General features: G+C 42.8%; 3 protein-coding genes across 4 annotated transcripts; all 3 read right to left on the bottom strand.

The window, feature by feature from the left end:
- Positions 1 to 710: 710 nt before the first annotated feature.
- Positions 711 to 2,694, bottom strand: LOC142997040 (galactose-specific lectin nattectin-like). Its single transcript, XM_076148207.1, has 7 exons — positions 2,657 to 2,694; positions 2,514 to 2,558; positions 2,283 to 2,301; positions 2,103 to 2,185; positions 1,846 to 1,977; positions 1,100 to 1,208; positions 711 to 922 (listed from the first exon to the last, which is right to left on the bottom strand). The coding sequence occupies exons 2-7, from the start codon at positions 2,556 to 2,558 to the stop codon at positions 855 to 857; spliced, it is 456 nt and encodes a 151-aa protein (XP_076004322.1). The 5' UTR covers positions 2,657 to 2,694; the 3' UTR covers positions 711 to 854.
- Positions 2,695 to 7,896: 5,202 nt separating this feature from the next.
- Positions 7,897 to 15,283, bottom strand: LOC142996959 (uncharacterized). Of its 2 annotated transcripts, none has more exons than XM_076148091.1 (10): positions 15,179 to 15,283; positions 14,529 to 14,568; positions 13,659 to 13,875; positions 11,612 to 12,212; positions 10,943 to 11,057; positions 10,755 to 10,804; positions 10,601 to 10,637; positions 10,325 to 10,442; positions 9,653 to 9,794; positions 7,897 to 9,564 (listed from the first exon to the last, which is right to left on the bottom strand). In XM_076148091.1, exons 3-10 carry the CDS (start codon positions 13,793 to 13,795, stop codon positions 9,418 to 9,420), a joined length of 1,347 nt encoding a protein of 448 aa, XP_076004206.1. In that variant the 5' UTR covers positions 13,796 to 13,875; positions 14,529 to 14,568; positions 15,179 to 15,283; the 3' UTR covers positions 7,897 to 9,417. The 2 variants fall into 2 exon arrangements, with proteins under 2 accessions (XP_076004206.1, XP_076004207.1); XM_076148092.1 differs by having other exon boundaries at positions 10,943 to 11,054.
- A 1,056-nt stretch (positions 15,284 to 16,339) lies between these two features.
- Positions 16,340 to 18,323, bottom strand: LOC142997030 (galactose-specific lectin nattectin-like). The gene is made up of 7 exons (XM_076148195.1): positions 18,286 to 18,323; positions 18,143 to 18,187; positions 17,912 to 17,930; positions 17,732 to 17,814; positions 17,475 to 17,606; positions 16,729 to 16,837; positions 16,340 to 16,551 (listed from the first exon to the last, which is right to left on the bottom strand). The coding sequence occupies exons 2-7, from the start codon at positions 18,185 to 18,187 to the stop codon at positions 16,484 to 16,486; spliced, it is 456 nt and encodes a 151-aa protein (XP_076004310.1). The 5' UTR covers positions 18,286 to 18,323; the 3' UTR covers positions 16,340 to 16,483.
- Between the last annotated feature and the right edge of the window lie 1,158 nt (positions 18,324 to 19,481).

Genomic DNA, 19,481 nt, shown 5'->3' with positions numbered 1-19,481 from the left:
TTAATCATTCAATTTAAGCAGATCACTCAAATCTAGATGCTGGTTAGACCCTACAACATTAAACAGAAATACATTTGGTAAAGCCCTTTGAGTTATTGTATGTGATGTTTTACAGGAGTCACACCAGCTGCACAACATTCCATGGCAAGGTAGGTCGAAGTAAGCCAAATATCAAAGTGTTTTAATTGTCCAATATTTTACAGTATTTCACATATTAAGCTACGCTGTAACAAATTTCTGTAAAATGCAGCCAAATTCTGACAGCATGATACTGTTAACCATTAATACAACACTATGCTGTAGAAAACAAGGCATTTGTTTCCATGAAGTATTGTTTAAATACTGTGAATTGCATTTCATTACGGGGGTGATGTTTGAATCAATGGCAGTGAGCCCCCCCAATACGGAATTTCATCTGAATGGCTAAGCTTAGTTGTAGCTAACGCTTAAAGAGTAATTTTAATAGAGCAGGTAAAAGCAAACCTTTGAATCATAAGTTAAAAAAAAACAAATATATGAAATGCAAATGCATTTCATATATTGGCTAAATGAACAGATGTCCTCTTTTGAGTGTATGGCAAATCTAGCAGAAAAGGTCAAATCAACATTTGAGCGTTTCAGCATGTTGTGCTTGGATCCCAAAAAAAGAATACAAACTAAAATGAGCTTAAAAGAAAGAAAGAAGCTCAACCAAATTTAGAATGCGAGTAGTTTATTGAATCAAAGCAGGTTTCACTCTCACCACAATCAGAACAGAGCCAGAACTTTAGCATCACAATGAAAGCTTGAGTTTGATTAAGAATGAAGGAGGGAGATGATTCTGTTGATGTTTATTACAACGCCTCCACAGTGGATCAGCGTCTGGCGCGTTTGGCGCATATGTAGGGTCTTAGAACTTCACAGCTGATGTCGTTGAGGTGAGCTGTGGAAAGACATCAGACATTAGACAACAGTTTGGATCTTTGTGGTCTGTGTGATGAAGGTTTCATTCTTTGTCTTTGTGGCATTTTTAGGTCTAACAGCACAAACGATCAAGTCCAGATCCAGTCCCCCCTGGTGCCCCAGGTGGCCCTGGTTGGATACAGGGAGTATTAGGTACCTGTGCTGTACATCACCACACAGTCCTCTTCCTTCCAGTTGTTGGGTTCACCCTTAGCCCAGCGTTTGTAGTCAGATCTGGAGCCATCGGTGTAGAACCAGCGACCCTCCTGGAAGAGGACGGATGTGGAAATTGATTGTTAATTGAATAGTTGGTACTTGTATATGTGTGTACTCTGAGCTTATGTGTCGTTCTAACTGTTAACACTTCATAAAGCTCCATAATTAATCCAATGTGACCGGGACGGGTTTTTGCCATTGAAGACCCAGACCAGGAAATGGTGCACTGTCACTTTAAGACAGGATGACATGATGATTGAGTCACAATTTACATCGTGTTCTCTACTCGTGCAGAAGAGAGAGTGAATGTAATCAGGCAACTTGTAGCAGGACGGCTTTTCAGTTAGGAAAGGCAGAGAAAGCAAAGTCAGTGGGGAGAATAAAGTTACCAAACACAATAAGAGTCAAGTGTGCTACACAACTTTGGTGAACCCGTCCTGTTGTGTTCTCTCACTGTGAAGAAGACTTCCGAGGTCTGTGGTGCTTTTGACAAATGTAATGAGGAGGGAAAGTATTTCTTGTCTTTCTAAGATGGAGTGAAGTCAAAGTCATCATTTTCTAAAGCCTAAATTCTCTCTGAAAGCCCTTCAGCACTGTAGTGATGTACTTTTGTTTGCTGTGTTAGGTTACAGACGTGTCAATCAACCCTCACAGAGAAGGAAAGCCTTGAGTTTTGAATTTACTGACCTTCAGGGCGTCATGTAGTCCAGTCCAGGTGGTGACATGTGGGCTTCTTCTTCGTAAAGCGAGAGCCAAAGTGTACATTTCAGTATAGTTGTGGTAGGAGACCAAATGTGCCCCCCTTTTCATGCAATCAGACTAAGGAGAGGAGAAAGGAGAGAAAGAGATCAAACAACAAGAAAAGAGTCTGAATGAACCTTTAAAATTCAACATCTGAACTAAAGGTGAAATCACTAAAGAGCAGCTGGAAGCTGATTGGTTACCTCAGCGTCAGGCATGCTCTTTGGCTCGGAACAGAAATGGAAACAACGACCCCTAAAATGACCCCAATGTCTAGGACAGCGCCCTAACACACAAAACAAGTCAATCAATCAAAATGTATCAATGATTGTGTTCATGTTCATTTGCACAACATGTAATCAAAGTAAGGAAGCAGGACTGACTTGCTTCAGCCGAGGCAAACTGTAAAGGAAGAAGAAACACAAAGTCAGAGGGAAAATCAAAAAGCAATGGAGTCAAATTCCTGATAAGATATCAACAAGAGAATGAAGAAGATCTGAAGAAAATAAACCCAGGAGGAGAGAAAGTGAGGAAGATGAAGTAGAAAGCACAGAACACTACACAGTTGGAATTAAGGAGGAAACCCTAAGAACCTGAGTGTGTGTTTGACTCACCAGAGCCACAGTGAGGAGCGTGAGGAGCGGAAGAAAGGATGCCATCTGTGGAATAGAGATATGGAAGGAGTCCAGATCACTAAGCTTTTATTCAGACAGTACAGGCATCACAGAATCAGACCAAACAAAGTTTAGACACTGACCTCAGTGGTGATGAAGAGGAGCTGATGTTGCAGCAGCAGGTTTCGGTGTCAGGATGATGTTGGAGGAAGAAACTCAGCACCTTTATACCTTCAACTCCCCCGCACACACGCACGCACGCACGCACACACACACACACACACACACACACACACACACACAGTATTATCATGTGTCTATAATGACACACCAAGGAGCTGCCTTCAGTAAATAAGCTGCAGATCTGTGTGTTTTGAATAAAAGTTATGAAGGTTGAGACGGTTTCAGCCTCAGGAGCTCCATGTGACTTTAAGATCGAACGATTCCACGGCTGCGTCAAGTTTCATCAAAGTGGCAAAGGCAGATAATAAGTGAAAGGTTTCTACTGATTCATAAACCATGACTCCTCAGAGTCCCCTGAGACTCTGGGGTCCCCTTCCCCTTAGGAAGAAGGTCTGGATGTCTCATTGTCACATCAGTTCCAAAATCATCTGAGGTCACCAGGAAGTGGCTGCTTAGTTTGGCGACGCTCAGCTCGGCTCCACAAGATCTCACTACAGATGGAGCAGAATCTGAACGAGTGCTGCCATTCTTCAGGGACATTCATCCATTCGTCGTGTCCACCATCACTTTCTTTTGCTCACCACCCAGAGTTTGTGATCAGAGGTAAGAGTTGATGAAGATGCAGCACTCTACCTTCAGATCAGGATGCATTTAGGTTTAGATCCAAACTTGTGTCACTGCCAGCTGGTTATTAATGGGACTTTGAACAAGGGAGGGAACCATGTGACAGACAGAATTCAGCAGTGTCAGCACATTTAGATCACTGAATGCAGCCCTAAGGATGTGAACATATTCTGATATTGTTTAACATCCTGGAGATTTACATCCAACTTAAATATAAAAATTGCTGTGCAAACTTCTTAAGCAGTTTGTTCTCAGGCTGTATTGACTTTAGAATGGGAGGAAGAGAGACCTCTGACTCAAAAGCTGGGGGTGGGGAGGGGGTCTCATTTCAGTCCGGGGCCACATGCAGCCCAATGTGAACTCAAGAGGGCCGGAGCAGTAAAGTCAGAGCATCATAACTCATAATTGGATGTAAATGGAAAACTCCAAGTTTTCCCTTTGTTTTAGTGCAAAGAAGTACAAGTACATATGGAAATGTTTGAATGACATTTAATGACCTCTCTTTTTACAAAACAGATTAAATGTCTTAAGAAAAACAAGTGCAATTTCACCAATAAACAATAATCCCAATACAGTTCATATAAAACAACTTGTCAAGATCTATAAATGATTTTAAATGTACATCCATGTCCAAATCTGTGTAGTAATGTGAACTGAACGGACTCACTAGCCTTGGATAACTCCTAAACAAGTCTAGGAGGAAGGTAGTTTAATTCTGCGTGGACAGATACATCTGCTTTCACTGCCAACAATATAGGAGAGACAGAATCACCATTAATAATAATGTGTTCGCTATATGGAGAGAAACATTAATCAATGTAACGTTCAAAGACATTTCCAGAGCAAACAAGGAGCATTTACTGAAGAAAAAAAAACAAGCTGCAGATGAACGTAAAAAAGCGATTACGTCACTGCAGAAAAGAGAAATGTAACTTCGAGGAGAACGTAAGGCGCTGAAAGCCCTCACAGACGGAGATGACATGAGAGAATATTTTACTAAAATATCAGAGAATCAATTCTAGGACTTTATTTTAAAAAAAAAACCGGGAAATTGCTCAAAAGATCAATACAAGCACCATTAAATTGGTCTTTGTGCCACGGTGGCTTTGCATGTGTCTCACAGCGAGAAGGTTGTGGGTTTGATCCCCGCCCTCGGCTCTTCTGTTTGGAGTTGTGTGTCAACAGTTTTCTGCTCCACCACGACCCCAATGGACAAATTGAGAATAGCAGTTATTTTTTCTTTTTTCTTTTTCTTTTTAAACTTTGCCGTTAATGTCTTATAGTTTCGCCGCACAGCACCTTTATACCTTCAACTCCCCCGCACGCACGCACGCAAGCACGCACACACACACACACACACACACACACACACACACACACACACACACACACACACACACACACACACACACACACACACACACACACACACAGTATTATCATGTGTCTATAAAGACACATCAAGGAGCTGCCTTCAGTAAATAAGCTGCAGATCTGTGTTTTGAATAAAAGTTATTAAGGTTGAGACGGTTTCAGCCTCAGGAGCTCCATGTGACTTTAAGATCGAACGATTCCACGGCTGCGTCAAGTTTCATCAAAGTGGCAAAGGCAGAAAATAAGTGAAAGGTTTCTACTGATTCATAAACCATGACTCCTCAGAGTCCCCTGAGACTCTGGGGTCCCCTTCCCCTTAGGAAGAAGGTCTGGATGTCTCATTGTCACATCAGTTCCAAAATCATCTGAGGTCACCAGGAAGTGGCTGCTTAGTTTGGCGACGCTCAGCTCGGCTCCACAAGATCTCACTACAGATGGAGCAGAATCTGAACGAGTGCTGCCATTCTTCAGGGACATTCATCCATTCGTCGTGTCCACCATCACTTTCTTTTGCTCACCACCCAGAGTTTGTGATCAGAGGTAAGAGTTGATGAAGATGCAGCACTCTACCTTCAGATCAGGATGCATTTAGGTTTAGATCCAAACTTGTGTCACTGCCAGCTGGTTATTAATGGGACTTTGAACAAGGGAGGGAACCGTGTGACAGACAGAATTCAGCAGTGTCAGCACATTTAGATCACTGAATGCAGCCCTAAGGATGTGAACATATTCTGATATTGTTTAACATCCTGGAGATTTACATCCAACTTAAATATAAAAATTGCTGTGCAAACTTCTTAAGCAGTTTGTTCTCAGGCTGTATTGACTTTAGAATGGGAGGAAGAGAGACCTCTGACTCAAAAGCTGGGGGTGGGGAGGGGGTCTCATTTCAGTCCGGGGCCACATTCAGCCCAATGTAAACTCAAGAGGGCCGGAGCAGTAAAGTCAGAGCATCATAACTCATAATTGGATGTAAATGGAAAACTCCAAGTTTTCCCTTTGTTTTAGTGCAAAGAAGTACAAGTACATATGGAAATGTTTGAATGACATTTAATGACCTCTCTTTTTACAAAACAGACTAAATGTCTTAAGAAAAACAAGTGCAATTTCACCAATAAACAATAATCCCAATACAGTTCATATAAAACAACTTGTCAAGATCTATAAATGATTTTAAATGTACATCCATGTCCAAATCTGTGAAGTAATGTGAACTGAACGGACTCACTAGCCTTGGATAACTCCTAAACAAGTCTAGGAGGAAGGTAGTTTAATTCTGCGTGGACAGATACATCTGCTTTCACTGCCAACAATACAGGAGAGACAGAATCACCATTAATAATAATGTGTTCGCTATATGGAGAGAAACATTAATCAATGTAACGTTCAAAGACATTTCCAGAGCAAACAAGGAGCATTTACTGAAGAAAAAAAAACAAGCTGCAGATGAACGTAAAAAAGCGATTACGTCACTGCAGAAAAGAGAAATGTAACTTCGAGGAGAACGTAAGGCGCTGAAAGCCCTCACAGACGGAGATGACATGAGAGAATATTTTACTAAAATATCAGAGAATCAATTCTAGGACTTTATTTAAAGAAAAAACCCGGGAAATTGCTCAAAAGATCAATACAAGTACCATTAAATTGGTCTTTGTGCCACGGTGGCTTTGCATGTGTCTCACAGCGAGAAGGTTGTGGGTTTGATCCCCGCCCTCGGCTCTTCTGTTTGGAGTTGTGTGTCAACAGTTTTCTGCTCCACCACGACCCCAATGGACAAATTGAGAATAGCAGTTATTTTTTCTTTTTTCTTTTTCTTTTTAAACTTTGCCGTTAATGTCTTATAGTTTTCAAACTTTGCAAACTCATCCCGCGGGCCGAACTGTTTCAGATGTTTGTTTCAGATGCAACAACATTGATACTATTGGACATCAGCAAACTGGTAGACAAACTTCACTTGAGCAGGTTTAGTGATCAGCTGCCTGTAGGCTGTGATCATGTGACCTCATCAGACTAGTGATCATTACATCACTCGTCGGTTGGTCTGAGCTTTAAATAGCAAATTGGAGGTATAAGACCATATGCCAATGCGCCAGCTACCGCGGTGCACGAGGGGACTTGTAGTCCCAGTGGTGCGCACGCTGTATACCGGCGGCTGGAAAATACGCTCTCGCGCGCCTGATACGATTGTACCGCGGGCCGGATGTGGCCCGCTCTGTCATGAAACAAATGATCATTTGAACTTGAACATTTATCTAAGCGTTCCTGCCTTAGGTTTCACGACGTTAGTGTCTCCGCAGTGCGCGTCTCCAGCTCTGCTCAGCCGCACAGCTGACGTGATCTGCTGTGTGTGGACTGAACCAAGCTCAGCACACTCACACACAAACATAATCATTGCCCCCTTAAATCAACATATATACAGTATATATAATATATTTGAATTTATATGTGTAAATGTCTTTATAAATATAAAATATATGAAGCACTTTATATGAAGTTTTGTCCTAGTTGGTCAATATGACTCTACCTTTAGAAAGAAACAAAACCTCTTCAAAGCTGCTGAGGCTAAACATGAGCTGTGTCAAAGTAGAAGCTAATATGTCGCTGTAGCATCAAGCAGACTAGCTGCTAACGTCACCCTCATTTAACCCTTTAGTTTGAGGAGACAGAAGTGTACAGTGCTGTGAAAAAGTATTTGCCCCTAACAGATTTCTTCTGTATTTGCACATTTGTCACACTTTCTTGATTCTACAGGTCTGGCAGTAATCAGGCCTGGGTGTGGATAGTGACATTGAACTAAACTTCTCCAAAAAAATTGGGTAAATCTGTTTTAACATGGACTCAGCCTGTTTAGTATCTGTCACTCAGCTTTACTCCAGCAGTCTGAAGGTGAAGCTCATTTCTTTGCAGTCCGTCATGCTTCATGTCTCCACTGTAGCAACCTCACAAACTCCTATTGTAACACAACCATCAGCCTGATGGAAGTACCAGGTTCTATTCCTGGTGGAGTCGCTGGTTTGTACTACAGCGTCCTGTGAACTCTGACCTCTCAGGCTGCAGAGTCTCTATACAGCAGAGATTCATGAAGTGATTCAACTGAGACCAGTAAAAGTCCCAACAATGAATGTGTCCTGTAATCTTCTGGATGTTTACAGCTGTTGCAGATGTCTCCACTCTAACAGGACACAATACACACACACGCACGAAGGCTGAGAAATCTTTAAAATCTGAGGTATTTTAAACTTGGGATGTCTGACAAAAACATGAAATATTTGAAAATGCTGAATGGCTCAAAGAAAGTCTGAAATGTTTGAATGTTCTCTCTGTAAGTCTGAAACTGGAGGGGCCTGAAGGCATCAGAATAGGTGTGAGGTGTTAATGGGGCTTTTAAAGCGTAAAAATGCTGAATATTCCAGAAAATATCAAAGATTTGAACATAAAGTGATAATGTCCTGAACACTCTGGGCACTTTGATGTGTGAATGGTGTCTGTAGGTCTGAAGTGTACAGAAGTAGAGGGACCAAACCTACGGAAGAACATCAGAAGCAATCACTGCAATGAATGACAGGTAAACATATTAAACTAACTGAATCATTCATGTTTTGGTTTCTGTGAGGTTTTATTGGAGTTTACTGCTGATGCCATATTGATTGAGGTTAATGAGAGTCCGGCTTGGGTTTGTTTGGTGTTGGCAGTGGGAAACTGTCTATTGTCTACAAGACCGGAAGTGTGTGACTGGACTACAGAGGCAGGAAAACAAAGTCAGACAGAAGTAATTCTGGTCAGAGATCCTTCCCAGAGTTCCACAGAGCTGCCATGACAACAGCTGTCTTTTTTGCGGTTGCTGATGCTGCACAGGTAAAAGTGGCGAGATGAAGCTTCATGAAGCGTTGAAGCTTTCCATCCAATTGCTCGACACATGGGCCGAGGCTTTACACTGCTTCATTTCCTCTACTCTGCCATCAAGTGGACAATAAATGCAAAACAGGCAGTGATTATAGTGACACCATGACTTTGGTGTTTGAAGCTTTGAATTGAATTAATGGATGATGGATGTTGGTGACGCCAATAAATAAATTAGTGATGTCTCCTTCCGTGTCGAGGCTTCGAAGCGTGTGTCGAATAATGCAGGAAGATTTTTGTGAAGCGCAAATCGAGGCTTGTTGGTGACGTTCAAAGCCCTCGAACCTGCAGCACCACGTGACTGATTCACCAACAGCTACTTTGTGAGTTGGGCACGTATGAATGACTGAATGAATAACGAGTAAACATATTAAACTTTGTTTAATATTACCTGTCATTCATTGCAGTGATTGCTTCTGATGTTCTTCCGTAGGTTTGGTCCCTCTACTTCTGTACACTTCAGACCTACAGACACCATTCATACATCTAAGTGCCCAGAGTGTTCAGGACATTATCACTTTATGTTAAAATCTTTGATATTTTCTGGAACATTCAGCAGTTTTTAGCTTTAAAAGCCCCATTAACACCTCACACCTATTCTGATGCCTTCAGGCCCCTCCAGCTTCAGACTTACAGGCAGATAGAACATTCAAACATTTCAAGCCATTCAGCATTTTCAAATATTTGTTTGTCAGACCAGATGTTTTCGATCCAAATGAGAACAGGAAATGGCTGAAATAAGTCAAGTGGTCTCTCCTCAGCATCTACGTATCAAACAGGCAGGTACGTGTTCCCAAGACGAAGCAGGGAAGGCAGAAAAAAGTCATAGAACAAGGGTAGCATGATAAAGAACCCGTGGAGCATTATTGGGGAGGTCCTGCTCTTTGTACACCTGGCAGATGGCAGCGCTGTGATTTTCCAGTTGATCCACCCTCTGCTCCGTCTTCTTAAACTTGTTTTGCAAATACTCCTACAACCCAAAGAAAGCTCATCAGTGTCTCTAGTAATGTCATTGTATCTAGGGTACAATGTGTTGATGTCGGTCAAATTGGAGTCACCTGTAGGAAGTCTGTGGTGGGCTTGGAAAGCTGGCCGGACAGGAACTTGAAGTGGTCCTTGTGAAAGCGGCTGTCCATGTGCGCCCCCATTTCCTCCTTGTAGAATGAACGGAACTTGCACACAGAGCACGCAAACATCACCCTGAATAAAGCAAAAATGACACGGAGGACATTTAGCCTGCGAACCCAACTCTTCAAAAGGCACACAATGTATAATTATACATTTGAATTGGATGAATTTGGGCCATTTGGGCTGTTTCGCAATGCTTGTGAACACTATTGCGGCGACACCTAGGTGGAGACCAACTACATGTGAGCCGGTCTTACCATAGTAAAGCACAGGAGAGCTACAAGAAAATTGGTCAATACAAGGACACTGCTGCCGAAAGACTTGTTATTCTGCTAATATTGCAATGTAGAAAGCATGCATTGGGAGGCTCAATCACAGCATAGACTGACAAACCACGCACGTTTCCTCTTCTATCACCAATTTAGTTTACAAATGAGGGTTTAAACAGCTGCTTCACTTATGGTCTTTACTGTGAAATATCCCTTTGCTCCCTAAACTAAATGATTCATCAATGGACATAAAAGACAAGAGACGCAAAGTAACGTTTAAGGGAGGTCAAGCCTGTGCCGGGCTCAGTGGTCTGCAGTTACATTTCCCCTCACCTTTCCAGGAAGCCCCTCCTCTTTCTCATTTTGGGGTGCTTGTCCAGACCTGGGGTCGGAGTTTGTCTGCCCTGTTGCTTTTTCTTCGTCTGGGAGTCGTCTTCGTCTTTGGGTGCATCTGAGGATGGAGAGCGCAGAGAGTAAGCATACCCGTAACAACTTGATTATCATATAGGAGCTGATGAAGACGGCTAAAGCATTTTTACAGTCCCACCGAAGACGCAATCTAAGACACCTATACAGTGCAGGAACAGCCAAGAGCAACTGTGAGCTCACCTTTCTCTCCATCTTCAACAGGAGTTGTGTCCTTGTCCTGTGATGAGGAGAAGATAAGCAGACGGGAGGTTTATGAATAACATAATATAGACTATAAAAAGTAATAAATAGAGTTAGTTACTGTCAGAGACTTATAACAAATGAAATCACTCACATCAGGTTCGGTCTTTGCTTCAGTTTCATCACCGTTTTTCTCGACTTGCTCTGTGGTGGAAGCAGGGGACATTAGCATGAGCCATCAAAAAGACCATAAGCAGAAATCAAGATGGAAATGTGGTTTGCAAAGTAGTAGTTTTATCTCTATGGTGTCATGTACTGTATGTCCTGTGTGTTGGAGAGCACCTTTGGGAGCTTCTGACTCTGTGTTCTCCGTCTTGTTAATTTTTGACTCTGGCTCATCAGATGGAGTGAGCATCTGTTTTCTCTTCTTCTGCCCATCACGCTGTGGTTTCCCCTGCTTTAAGTCAACAAAATCAATTTGCATTTAGACATGGACATGTTGGCAGAAACATACGACAACACAGCCAGTGTTATATATACACGCACACACACACACATACAGAGACACACACACACATCTGTAAATTCTAGACTTGTCAAATCCAATTTGGCACAAGTGAAATCTCTCCCTTCTTTGGACAGTCCTTTAACATTAGTGTTTAATCAAGTCTGATACCTTGGACTACCCAAGGGTGGGGCAAAACAAAAATAAAATCCAAATAAAATAAGGGCAATGGTGAGCTTGTGTACACTGTGGGTTGTCATTGGGCACTTAATGTACACAGGGGGCATTTTAGCTCCAAAATGAATCTGAGCCGGGCAGAGGGGGAAGGGCGAGTGATGATTAAATTAGAGATGATTTGGGACAAGTTGCTTTTATTACACAGCAAATACGAGCACGTGAGGCTGACTTGACTTGTCTGATGCGGGTACATAAGGAAGTTTTTTTTATAAAGGGCTCAAGTTACACCCAGTGTGATGGGGCATCCTAACCTGGCTGGAGGTGCTTACTTTGTTAAGGGGTCTCTTTCGGCCTCGCTGGCGGCCAGCCCGTGGGCCCCCTCCAAAATGCCTCCCAGGAAAGTCGTGAGGCCCTTGAGTGGAACCCTGATGGAAACCCCCACTCTCAGGGTACATGCGGTGGGAAAGGAGGGATGGGAGCTTGCCCCTACCACCTCCTGGAGAGTGGCCACGGTGGGACTGGCCACCACTACCGCTTCCTCGCCCACCTCCGCCTAATGGAGTGGGGTCAGACCTGCGGCTTCCAAACCCTCCAGCTCCTCGGCCCCCGGCACTTCCACCCCTTCTGGGGGAACGTCGGCCTGCTCCGGCCCATGCTCCACCTCCAGAACCGCCTCCCTGGCCACTGGTGAAGGACTCCCTCATATTGTGTCGCATCTTAGCGACTCCATAGGAAGAGGAGGGGCTGTCGAAGCCTCCTCCTCCCCCAAGCCCCATTCCCCCTCCGAAGCCAGAGCCTCCACGCTGAGCCAACAGCATGCTGTCCCCACGGCCATCGCCATAACCATAGCTACTGCCGCCAGATCTGTAGAGATCTCGGGAAGAGGTGAGAGCGGAGGGGCGCGAGTCAAATGACTCGTACTGGTCAAACCTGCGGGAGGGAGGAAGGGAGAGGGATGATAAAGAGCAGAGTGCGAGGGAGGCAGTCAGGCTTGGATTTCTCCACCTGCATTTCCTTTTCCTCCATGTCTCACTTTCACTCTTCCTTTATTTTCTTGTCACTCCCAGCTTTTAGAACCACATGAGACCAGAAACTCCAAATCCAAAACAAGTTAACAGTTTGCAGTATATGGCACTGTTTTTCTCTGATTATGAAGTTTGCAGAAGCTCATCCAACCACCTTCTCTGTTGGAGGTCCCGTAGGTTAAGGGAAATGCAATTTCTTTTCCCATCCACTCTCTAGCTTAAGGACAGTTTGTCAAACTTAGGTGGTGGTGGTGGTGCAGGGGGTCCATTAGAATCAATATCTCTAGATTGTTGGAAGGCCTGAAAAGTCACTGAATTATGTGTCAGCACTTAAGAAGGGATTCTATAAATTGAGCTTTGCTTTGGAGACTTGAGTGTTTTTGGATAAAGATGCAACTGACGGATCCAACAAACGATTCCACTTGACATAGCAATACTAGGCTGAAAAACCAAGAAACTCATCTCTCTTGAGTAACCAAAGGTCAGGACATGGGATAGGTCACTTGGAGGATGAAAGAAACAGTGTGTGAGCAACTAAAACTAAAAGTCAGGACAAAGGCAATGCTGAAAAGGGACTGGCTTCGTGTGCAAGGATGTTGATGTGTTACAGACCACCTGGCCTATAACAGTGTCTCCAGAGGGTCGCACATTGCCATGGTGTATAAGCTTAGGAGGGAACACCACTATTTATCTCTCTCCCAGAAATCAATCCAAGAGGAAACAGCAAATCAGGAGCACTCAAAGTTTCCTCAAAGGCAGAGCTATTCAATGCTTCTGAGCAAGATGCACACACTCCATCACACCCCATGCATTTAGACCTATCGTGTAAACTGGAATTACTAACTTAGACAATTTATCACTAGGACAATGACATCTCTTTCTACAACCACATGAAGTTTTCAAAATGCACACAAAAGCTTGTAACCTCTCTCAGAGGTGGTTCTTTGTTTGTTCCATAGAATTAAACGTGGTCAAACTCTTGATGGAAATACATGCTGAAATACAGGCTCATATGGATAGAATGATTCCACCAGTTGTTTTCATGTTGAACTGCAACATGTACGATATAGATAACTTTTCTGAATCTCATGAAAGAGAAAAACAAATGTACTGAAAACACAATGGCTTCATGTACTGGGAGGGCTGATGTGTTGAAAGGACACTACACACTGGACTGTTTTCAGGAATAAATGCAGTGTGAGGTGCCAGAAAAGCCTATTTTGTTACATCTGTTCATATGCTTTGTACTTCAGCAAATATGTCCCATCATGGTGTTTGTGATGTTGCCAGATGTTATGGCAGCGCGGCTTAACCTGGTAACACAGTTAAACAACAACAGAAGGTGTATTACCTGTCGCTACGACCCCCTTTCATTCCTCCCTCCAACTGAGTGAGCATGTCCAAGCGCTGATTAATCTTGGCTATAACTGCATCTGCGTGTGTGCCTGTGGATGAAACCAGCGATGCCCCAGAGAGACCTCTCTTCATGTGCCCACCTCCTCCATAGCCACCGAGCCCTGACAAGGAGTCCTTATAACCACCCCCATACAGGTCAAAGCTGCCAGAACCTAACGTAGCAGGGAGTACAAATGTGTTAACATCGTTACAATCGCCCCACGCTTCTTCAAACTTACAAATTGGTGGTGAGACAACAATATTGTTTTCATTTTATACAAATGTGTGTGTATATTTAACAACAATACCTATATTTAAAAGGTCATAAGAGTCTTCAACCACTGTATAAAACAAAGCTGCTTATCAAAGTGGTTGTGTGCAGGGATGGGGACTGTTGATGATGTAATCACTAAGCAACAATGCTGTCTAGTTAAGCAGCTTGAGTGTGTTGAAGGCTTGTGTTGTGTGCAGTCCGGAGGGAAATGAAAGCAAAACTGTGTGCTTTTGTGCACATTTATATCTCCGTATATAAGAGCACAAAAACACAGAAGGGACAGAATTACGACCCCTCCCCTCTCCTAAATTAACTGTGTACGCTGTATGTAATGTCTATATGATGACACACACACACACAATATCACTGTTTTCACTGGTGGTGTGTGTGTGTTTTCAGAGAACACAATGTACTGATGTGTGTTTCCTTTCCTCAGAACTACATTAAAACTAAATAAATAATGCAATACTGCTGGAGAGGGACAACAGTGAAAGGCCACATATCCTCACATCATGATTGACCTCCGTGATGAAACTGTAAGTGTTGGCTTACCTCTGCTGCTTGACCCTCCACCTCCCCAACTGGAGTAACCCTTAAGACAACAAACGTGAAAACATTAGCGCCATTTCAAGAAACAAACTGGACAGTAATCACTTAGACTCTAGACTAAGGGGATTCGAAAAAATAATCAAATCGCAACCTAGATCATTCAAAAGACTTCCGTGTCCCATTTATGTAATTCGAAGCAACCAACCAAGACGTTCAGTTAAATAGACCGATTGCTTGAATAGTGTCGTCGTAGATTCGGTGATTGAACCTCCATTTAAATACTACATAGCAATTTCGTCCAACGCCCCATTTTCTATCGAGATTACGCAGATTTCAAGCAGGGTTTTAATTTCATAAACACGCATTAAAACCCCGTATCGTCCGAGTATCTTCAGTCAAAACATTACTGGAACAACACAGCGGGGAATTCTTGTGCGTTTCAGGCCAGCTCGTCGTTACTAGGAAGCTACATTAGAGGAAAGCTAGCTTAGTTGCGCTTCGGCGTCACCTGCCTCGACCGCCAAGCTAGACATTAGCTTCGGTGGCTATTTAGTCCCAAAAGAGTATACACAGAAAACTAGCATACAGCAATATCATGTTTCTAGAGCCCAGTCAATGTGTAACGTGATGATTAACAATTCATTTATATGCACCTGAACCGTAGCTTCTGCCGTCCATGGTTTCGTGCTGCGTTGTTCCGTCCAGCCGCACTAGCTACGGCGCTAGATACTGCACTTGTGCAAAGGTGCGAGTCTCCTTCGACTTCTTTAAAGAGGATCGTAAAATGACCCTAGAGGTGTATACCGCCACCTACCGAATGGGTGTCCGCCGCGTGATGGCACTCACGTGGTTCTCACTCTGTGTCCATTGGTTGAATGCCAACCAGAGGGCCCCGGAAATGTATGTAGTATAATCCAGGAGGAATATTACATTTTTAAATAGTTTTTTCTTTTAATCACAAATAAGATTCTTCTTTATTGAGATTTTGCATTCATTTTTTAATCACATGCCTCTACTAAAACTATTTTAATACTCTTAACATTTCATATTGTTTGTTTTGTACTGCTCATATATTGTTTATTTATATGGATTTATATGGACAGGTTAATCATTCAATTTAAGCAGATCACTCAAATCTAGATGCTGGTTAGACCCTACAACATTAAACAGAAATACATTTGGTAAAGCCCTTTGAGTTATTGTATGTGATGTTTTACAGGAGTCACACCAGCTGCACAACATTCCAGGGCAAGGTAGGTCGAAGTAAGCCAAATATCAAAGTGTTTTAATTGTCCAATATTTTACAGTATTTCACATATTAAGCTACGCTGTAACAAATTTCTGTAAAATGCAGCCAAATTCTGACAGCATGATACTGTTAACCATTAATACAACACTATGCTGTAGAAAACAAGGCATTTGTTTCCATGAAGTATTGTTTAAATACTGTGAATTGCATTTCATTACGGGGGTGATGTTTGAATCAATGGCAGTGAGCCCCCCCAATACGGAATTTCATCTGAATGGCTAAGCTTAGTTGTAGCTAACGCTTAAAGAGTAATTTTAATAGAGCAGGTAAAAGCAAACCTTTGAATCATAAGTTAAAAAAAAACAAATATATGAAATGCAAATGCATTTCATATATTGGCTAAATGAACAGATGTCCTCTTTTGAGTGTATGGCAAATCTAGCAGAAAAGGTCAAATCAACATTTGAGCGTTTCAGCATGTTGTGCTTGGATCCCAAAAAAAGAATACAAACTAAAATGAGCTTAAAAGAAAGAAAGAAGCTCAACCAAATTTAGAATGCGAGTAGTTTATTGAATCAAAGCAGGTTTCACTCTCACCACAATCAGAACAGAGCCAGAACTTTAGCATCACAATGAAAGCTTGAGTTTGATTAAGAATGAAGGAGGGAGATGATTCTGTTGATGTTTATTACAACGCCTCCACAGTGGATCAGCGTCTGGCGCGTTTGGCGCATATGTAGGGTCTTAGAACTTCACAGCTGATGTCGTTGAGGTGAGCTGTGGAAAGACGTCAGACATTAGACAACAGTTTGGATCTTTGTGGTCTGTGTGATGAAGGTTTCATTCTTTGTCTTTGTGGCATTTTTAGGTCTAACAGCACAAACGATCAAGTCCAGATCCAGTCCCCCCTGGTGCCCCAGGTGGCCCTGGTTGGATACAGGGAGTATTAGGTACCTGTGCTGTACATCACCACACAGTCCTCTTCCTTCCAGTTGTTGGGTTCACCCTTAGCCCAGCGTTTGTAGTCAGATCTGGAGCCATCGGTGTAGAACCAGCGACCCTCCTGGAAGAGGACGGATGTGGAAATTGATTGTTAATTGAATAGTTGGTACTTGTATATGTGTGTACTCTGAGCTTATGTGTCGTTCTAACTGTTAACACTTCATAAAGCTCCATAATTAATCCAATGTGACCGGGACGGGTTTTTGCCATTGAAGACCCAGACCAGGAAATGGTGCACTGTCACTTTAAGACAGGATGACATGATGATTGAGTCACAATTTACATCGTGTTCTCTACTCGTGCAGAAGAGAGAGTGAATGTAATCAGGCAACTTGTAGCAGGACGGCTTTTCAGTTAGGAAAGGCAGAGAAAGCAAAGTCAGTGGGGAGAATAAAGTTACCAAACACAATAAGAGTCAAGTGTGCTACACAACTTTGGTGAATCCGTCCTGTTGTGTTCTCTCACTGTGAAGAAGACTTCCGAGGTCTGTGGTGCTTTTGACAAATGTAATGAGGAGGGAAAGTATTTCTTGTCTTTCTAAGATGGAGTGAAGTCAAAGTCATCATTTTCTAAAGCCTAAATTCTCTCTGAAAGCCCTTCAGCACTGTAGTGATGTACTTTTGTTTGCTGTGTTAGGTTACAGACGTGTCAATCAACCCTCACAGAGAAGGAAAGCCTTGAGTTTTGAATTTACTGACCTTCAGGGCGTCATGTAGTCCAGTCCAGGTGGTGACATGTGGGCTTCTTCTTCGTAAAGCGAGAGCCAAAGTGTACATTTCAGTATAGTTGTGGTAGGAGACCAAATGTGCCCCCCTTTTCATGCAATCAGACTAAGGAGAGGAGAAAGGAGAGAAAGAGATCAAACAACAAGAAAAGAGTCTGAATGAACCTTTAAAATTCAACATCTGAACTAAAGGTGAAATCACTAAAGAGCAGCTGGAAGCTGATTGGTTACCTCAGCGTCAGGCATGCTCTTTGGCTCGGAACAGAAATGGAAACAACGACCCCTAAAATGACCCCAATGTCTAGGACAGCGCCCTAACACACAAAACAAGTCAATCAATCAAAATGTATCAATGATTGTGTTCATGTTCATTTGCACAACATGTAATCAAAGTAAGGAAGCAGGACTGACTTGCTTCAGCCGAGGCAAACTGTAAAGGAAGAAGAAACACAAAGTCAGAGGGAAAATCAAAAAGCAATGGAGTCAAATTCCTGATAAGATATCAACAAGAGAATGAAGAAGATCTGAAGAAAATAAACCCAGGAGGAGAGAAAGTGAGGAAGATGAAGTAGAAAGCACAGAACACTACACAGTTGGAATTAAGGAGGAAACCCTAAGAACCTGAGTGTGTGTTTGACTCACCAGAGCCACAGTGAGGAGCGTGAGGAGCGGAAGAAAGGATGCCATCTGTGGAATAGAGATATGGAAGGAGTCCAGATCACTAAGCTTTTATTCAGACAGTACAGGCATCACAGAATCAGACCAAACAAAGTTTAGACACTGACCTCAGTGGTGATGAAGAGGAGCTGATGTTGCAGCAGCAGGTTTCGGTGTCAGGATGATGTTGGAGGAAGAAACTCAGCACCTTTATACCTTCAACTCCCCCGCACACACGCACGCACGCACGCACACACACACACACACACACACACACACACACACACACAGTATTATCATGTGTCTATAATGACACACCAAGGAGCTGCCTTCAGTAAATAAGCTGCAGATCTGTGTGTTTTGAATAAAAGTTATGAAGGTTGAGACGGTTTCAGCCTCAGGAGCTCCATGTGACTTTAAGATCGAACGATTCCACGGCTGCGTCAAGTTTCATCAAAGTGGCAAAGGCAGATAATAAGTGAAAGGTTTCTACTGATTCATAAACCATGACTCCTCAGAGTCCCCTGAGACTCTGGGGTCCCCTTCCCCTTAGGAAGAAGGTCTGGATGTCTCATTGTCACATCAGTTCCAAAATCATCTGAGGTCACCAGGAAGTGGCTGCTTAGTTTGGCGACGCTCAGCTCGGCTCCACAAGATCTCACTACAGATGGAGCAGAATCTGAACGAGTGCTGCCATTCTTCAGGGACATTCATCCATTCGTCGTGTCCACCATCACTTTCTTTTGCTCACCACCCAGAGTTTGTGATCAGAGGTAAGAGTTGATGAAGATGCAGCACTCTACCTTCAGATCAGGATGCATTTAGGTTTAGATCCAAACTTGTGTCACTGCCAGCTGGTTATTAATGGGACTTTGAACAAGGGAGGGAACCATGTGACAGACAGAATTCAGCAGTGTCAGCACATTTAGATCACTGAATGCAGCCCTAAGGATGTGAACATATTCTGATATTGTTTAACATCCTGGAGATTTACATCCAACTTAAATATAAAAATTGCTGTGCAAACTTCTTAAGCAGTTTGTTCTCAGGCTGTATTGACTTTAGAATGGGAGGAAGAGAGACCTCTGACTCAAAAGCTGGGGGTGGGGAGGGGGTCTCATTTCAGTCCGGGGCCACATGCAGCCCAATGTGAACTCAAGAGGGCCGGAGCAGTAAAGTCAGAGCATCATAACTCATAATTGGATGTAAATGGAAAACTCCAAGTTTTCCCTTTGTTTTAGTGCAAAGAAGTACAAGTACATATGGAAATGTTTGAATGACATTTAATGACCTCTCTTTTTACAAAACAGATTAAATGTCTTAA

Source organism: Genypterus blacodes, unplaced genomic scaffold (genome assembly GCF_046128005.1).
Source record: "Genypterus blacodes isolate CSIRO-AG114 ecotype Tasmania unplaced genomic scaffold, CSIRO-AGI_Gbla_v1 ptg000039l_1, whole genome shotgun sequence".
NCBI lineage: Eukaryota > Metazoa > Chordata > Actinopteri > Ophidiiformes > Ophidiidae > Genypterus > Genypterus blacodes.
Note: the sequence above shows the minus strand (reverse complement) of the source record. Positions and strands in the feature narration are given on the sequence as shown.

Coding starts and splice junctions, on each gene's coding strand:
- LOC142997040 (XM_076148207.1), bottom strand. CDS start 2,558: ATGGCATCCTTTCTTCCGCTCCTCACGCTCCTCACTGTGGCTCTG. Junction 1,978..2,102: donor AGAGCATGCCTGACGCTGAG/GTAACCAATCAG, acceptor TCCTCTCCTTAG/TCTGATTGCATGAAAAGGGG. Junction 923..1,099: donor TGTGGTGATGTACAGCACAG/GTACCTAATACT, acceptor GTCTTTCCACAG/CTCACCTCAACGACATCAGC.
- LOC142996959 (XM_076148091.1), bottom strand. CDS start 13,795: ATGAAGAGAGGTCTCTCTGGGGCATCGCTGGTTTCATCCACAGGCACA. Junction 10,805..10,942: donor AGAGTCAGAAGCTCCCAAAG/GTGCTCTCCAAC, acceptor CTTCCACCACAG/AGCAAGTCGAGAAAAACGGT. Junction 10,638..10,754: donor AAGCAAAGACCGAACCTGAT/GTGAGTGATTTC, acceptor TCCTCATCACAG/GACAAGGACACAACTCCTGT.
- LOC142997030 (XM_076148195.1), bottom strand. CDS start 18,187: ATGGCATCCTTTCTTCCGCTCCTCACGCTCCTCACTGTGGCTCTG. Junction 16,838..17,474: donor GACTACATGACGCCCTGAAG/GTCAGTAAATTC, acceptor GTCCTCTTCCAG/GAGGGTCGCTGGTTCTACAC. Junction 16,552..16,728: donor TGTGGTGATGTACAGCACAG/GTACCTAATACT, acceptor GTCTTTCCACAG/CTCACCTCAACGACATCAGC.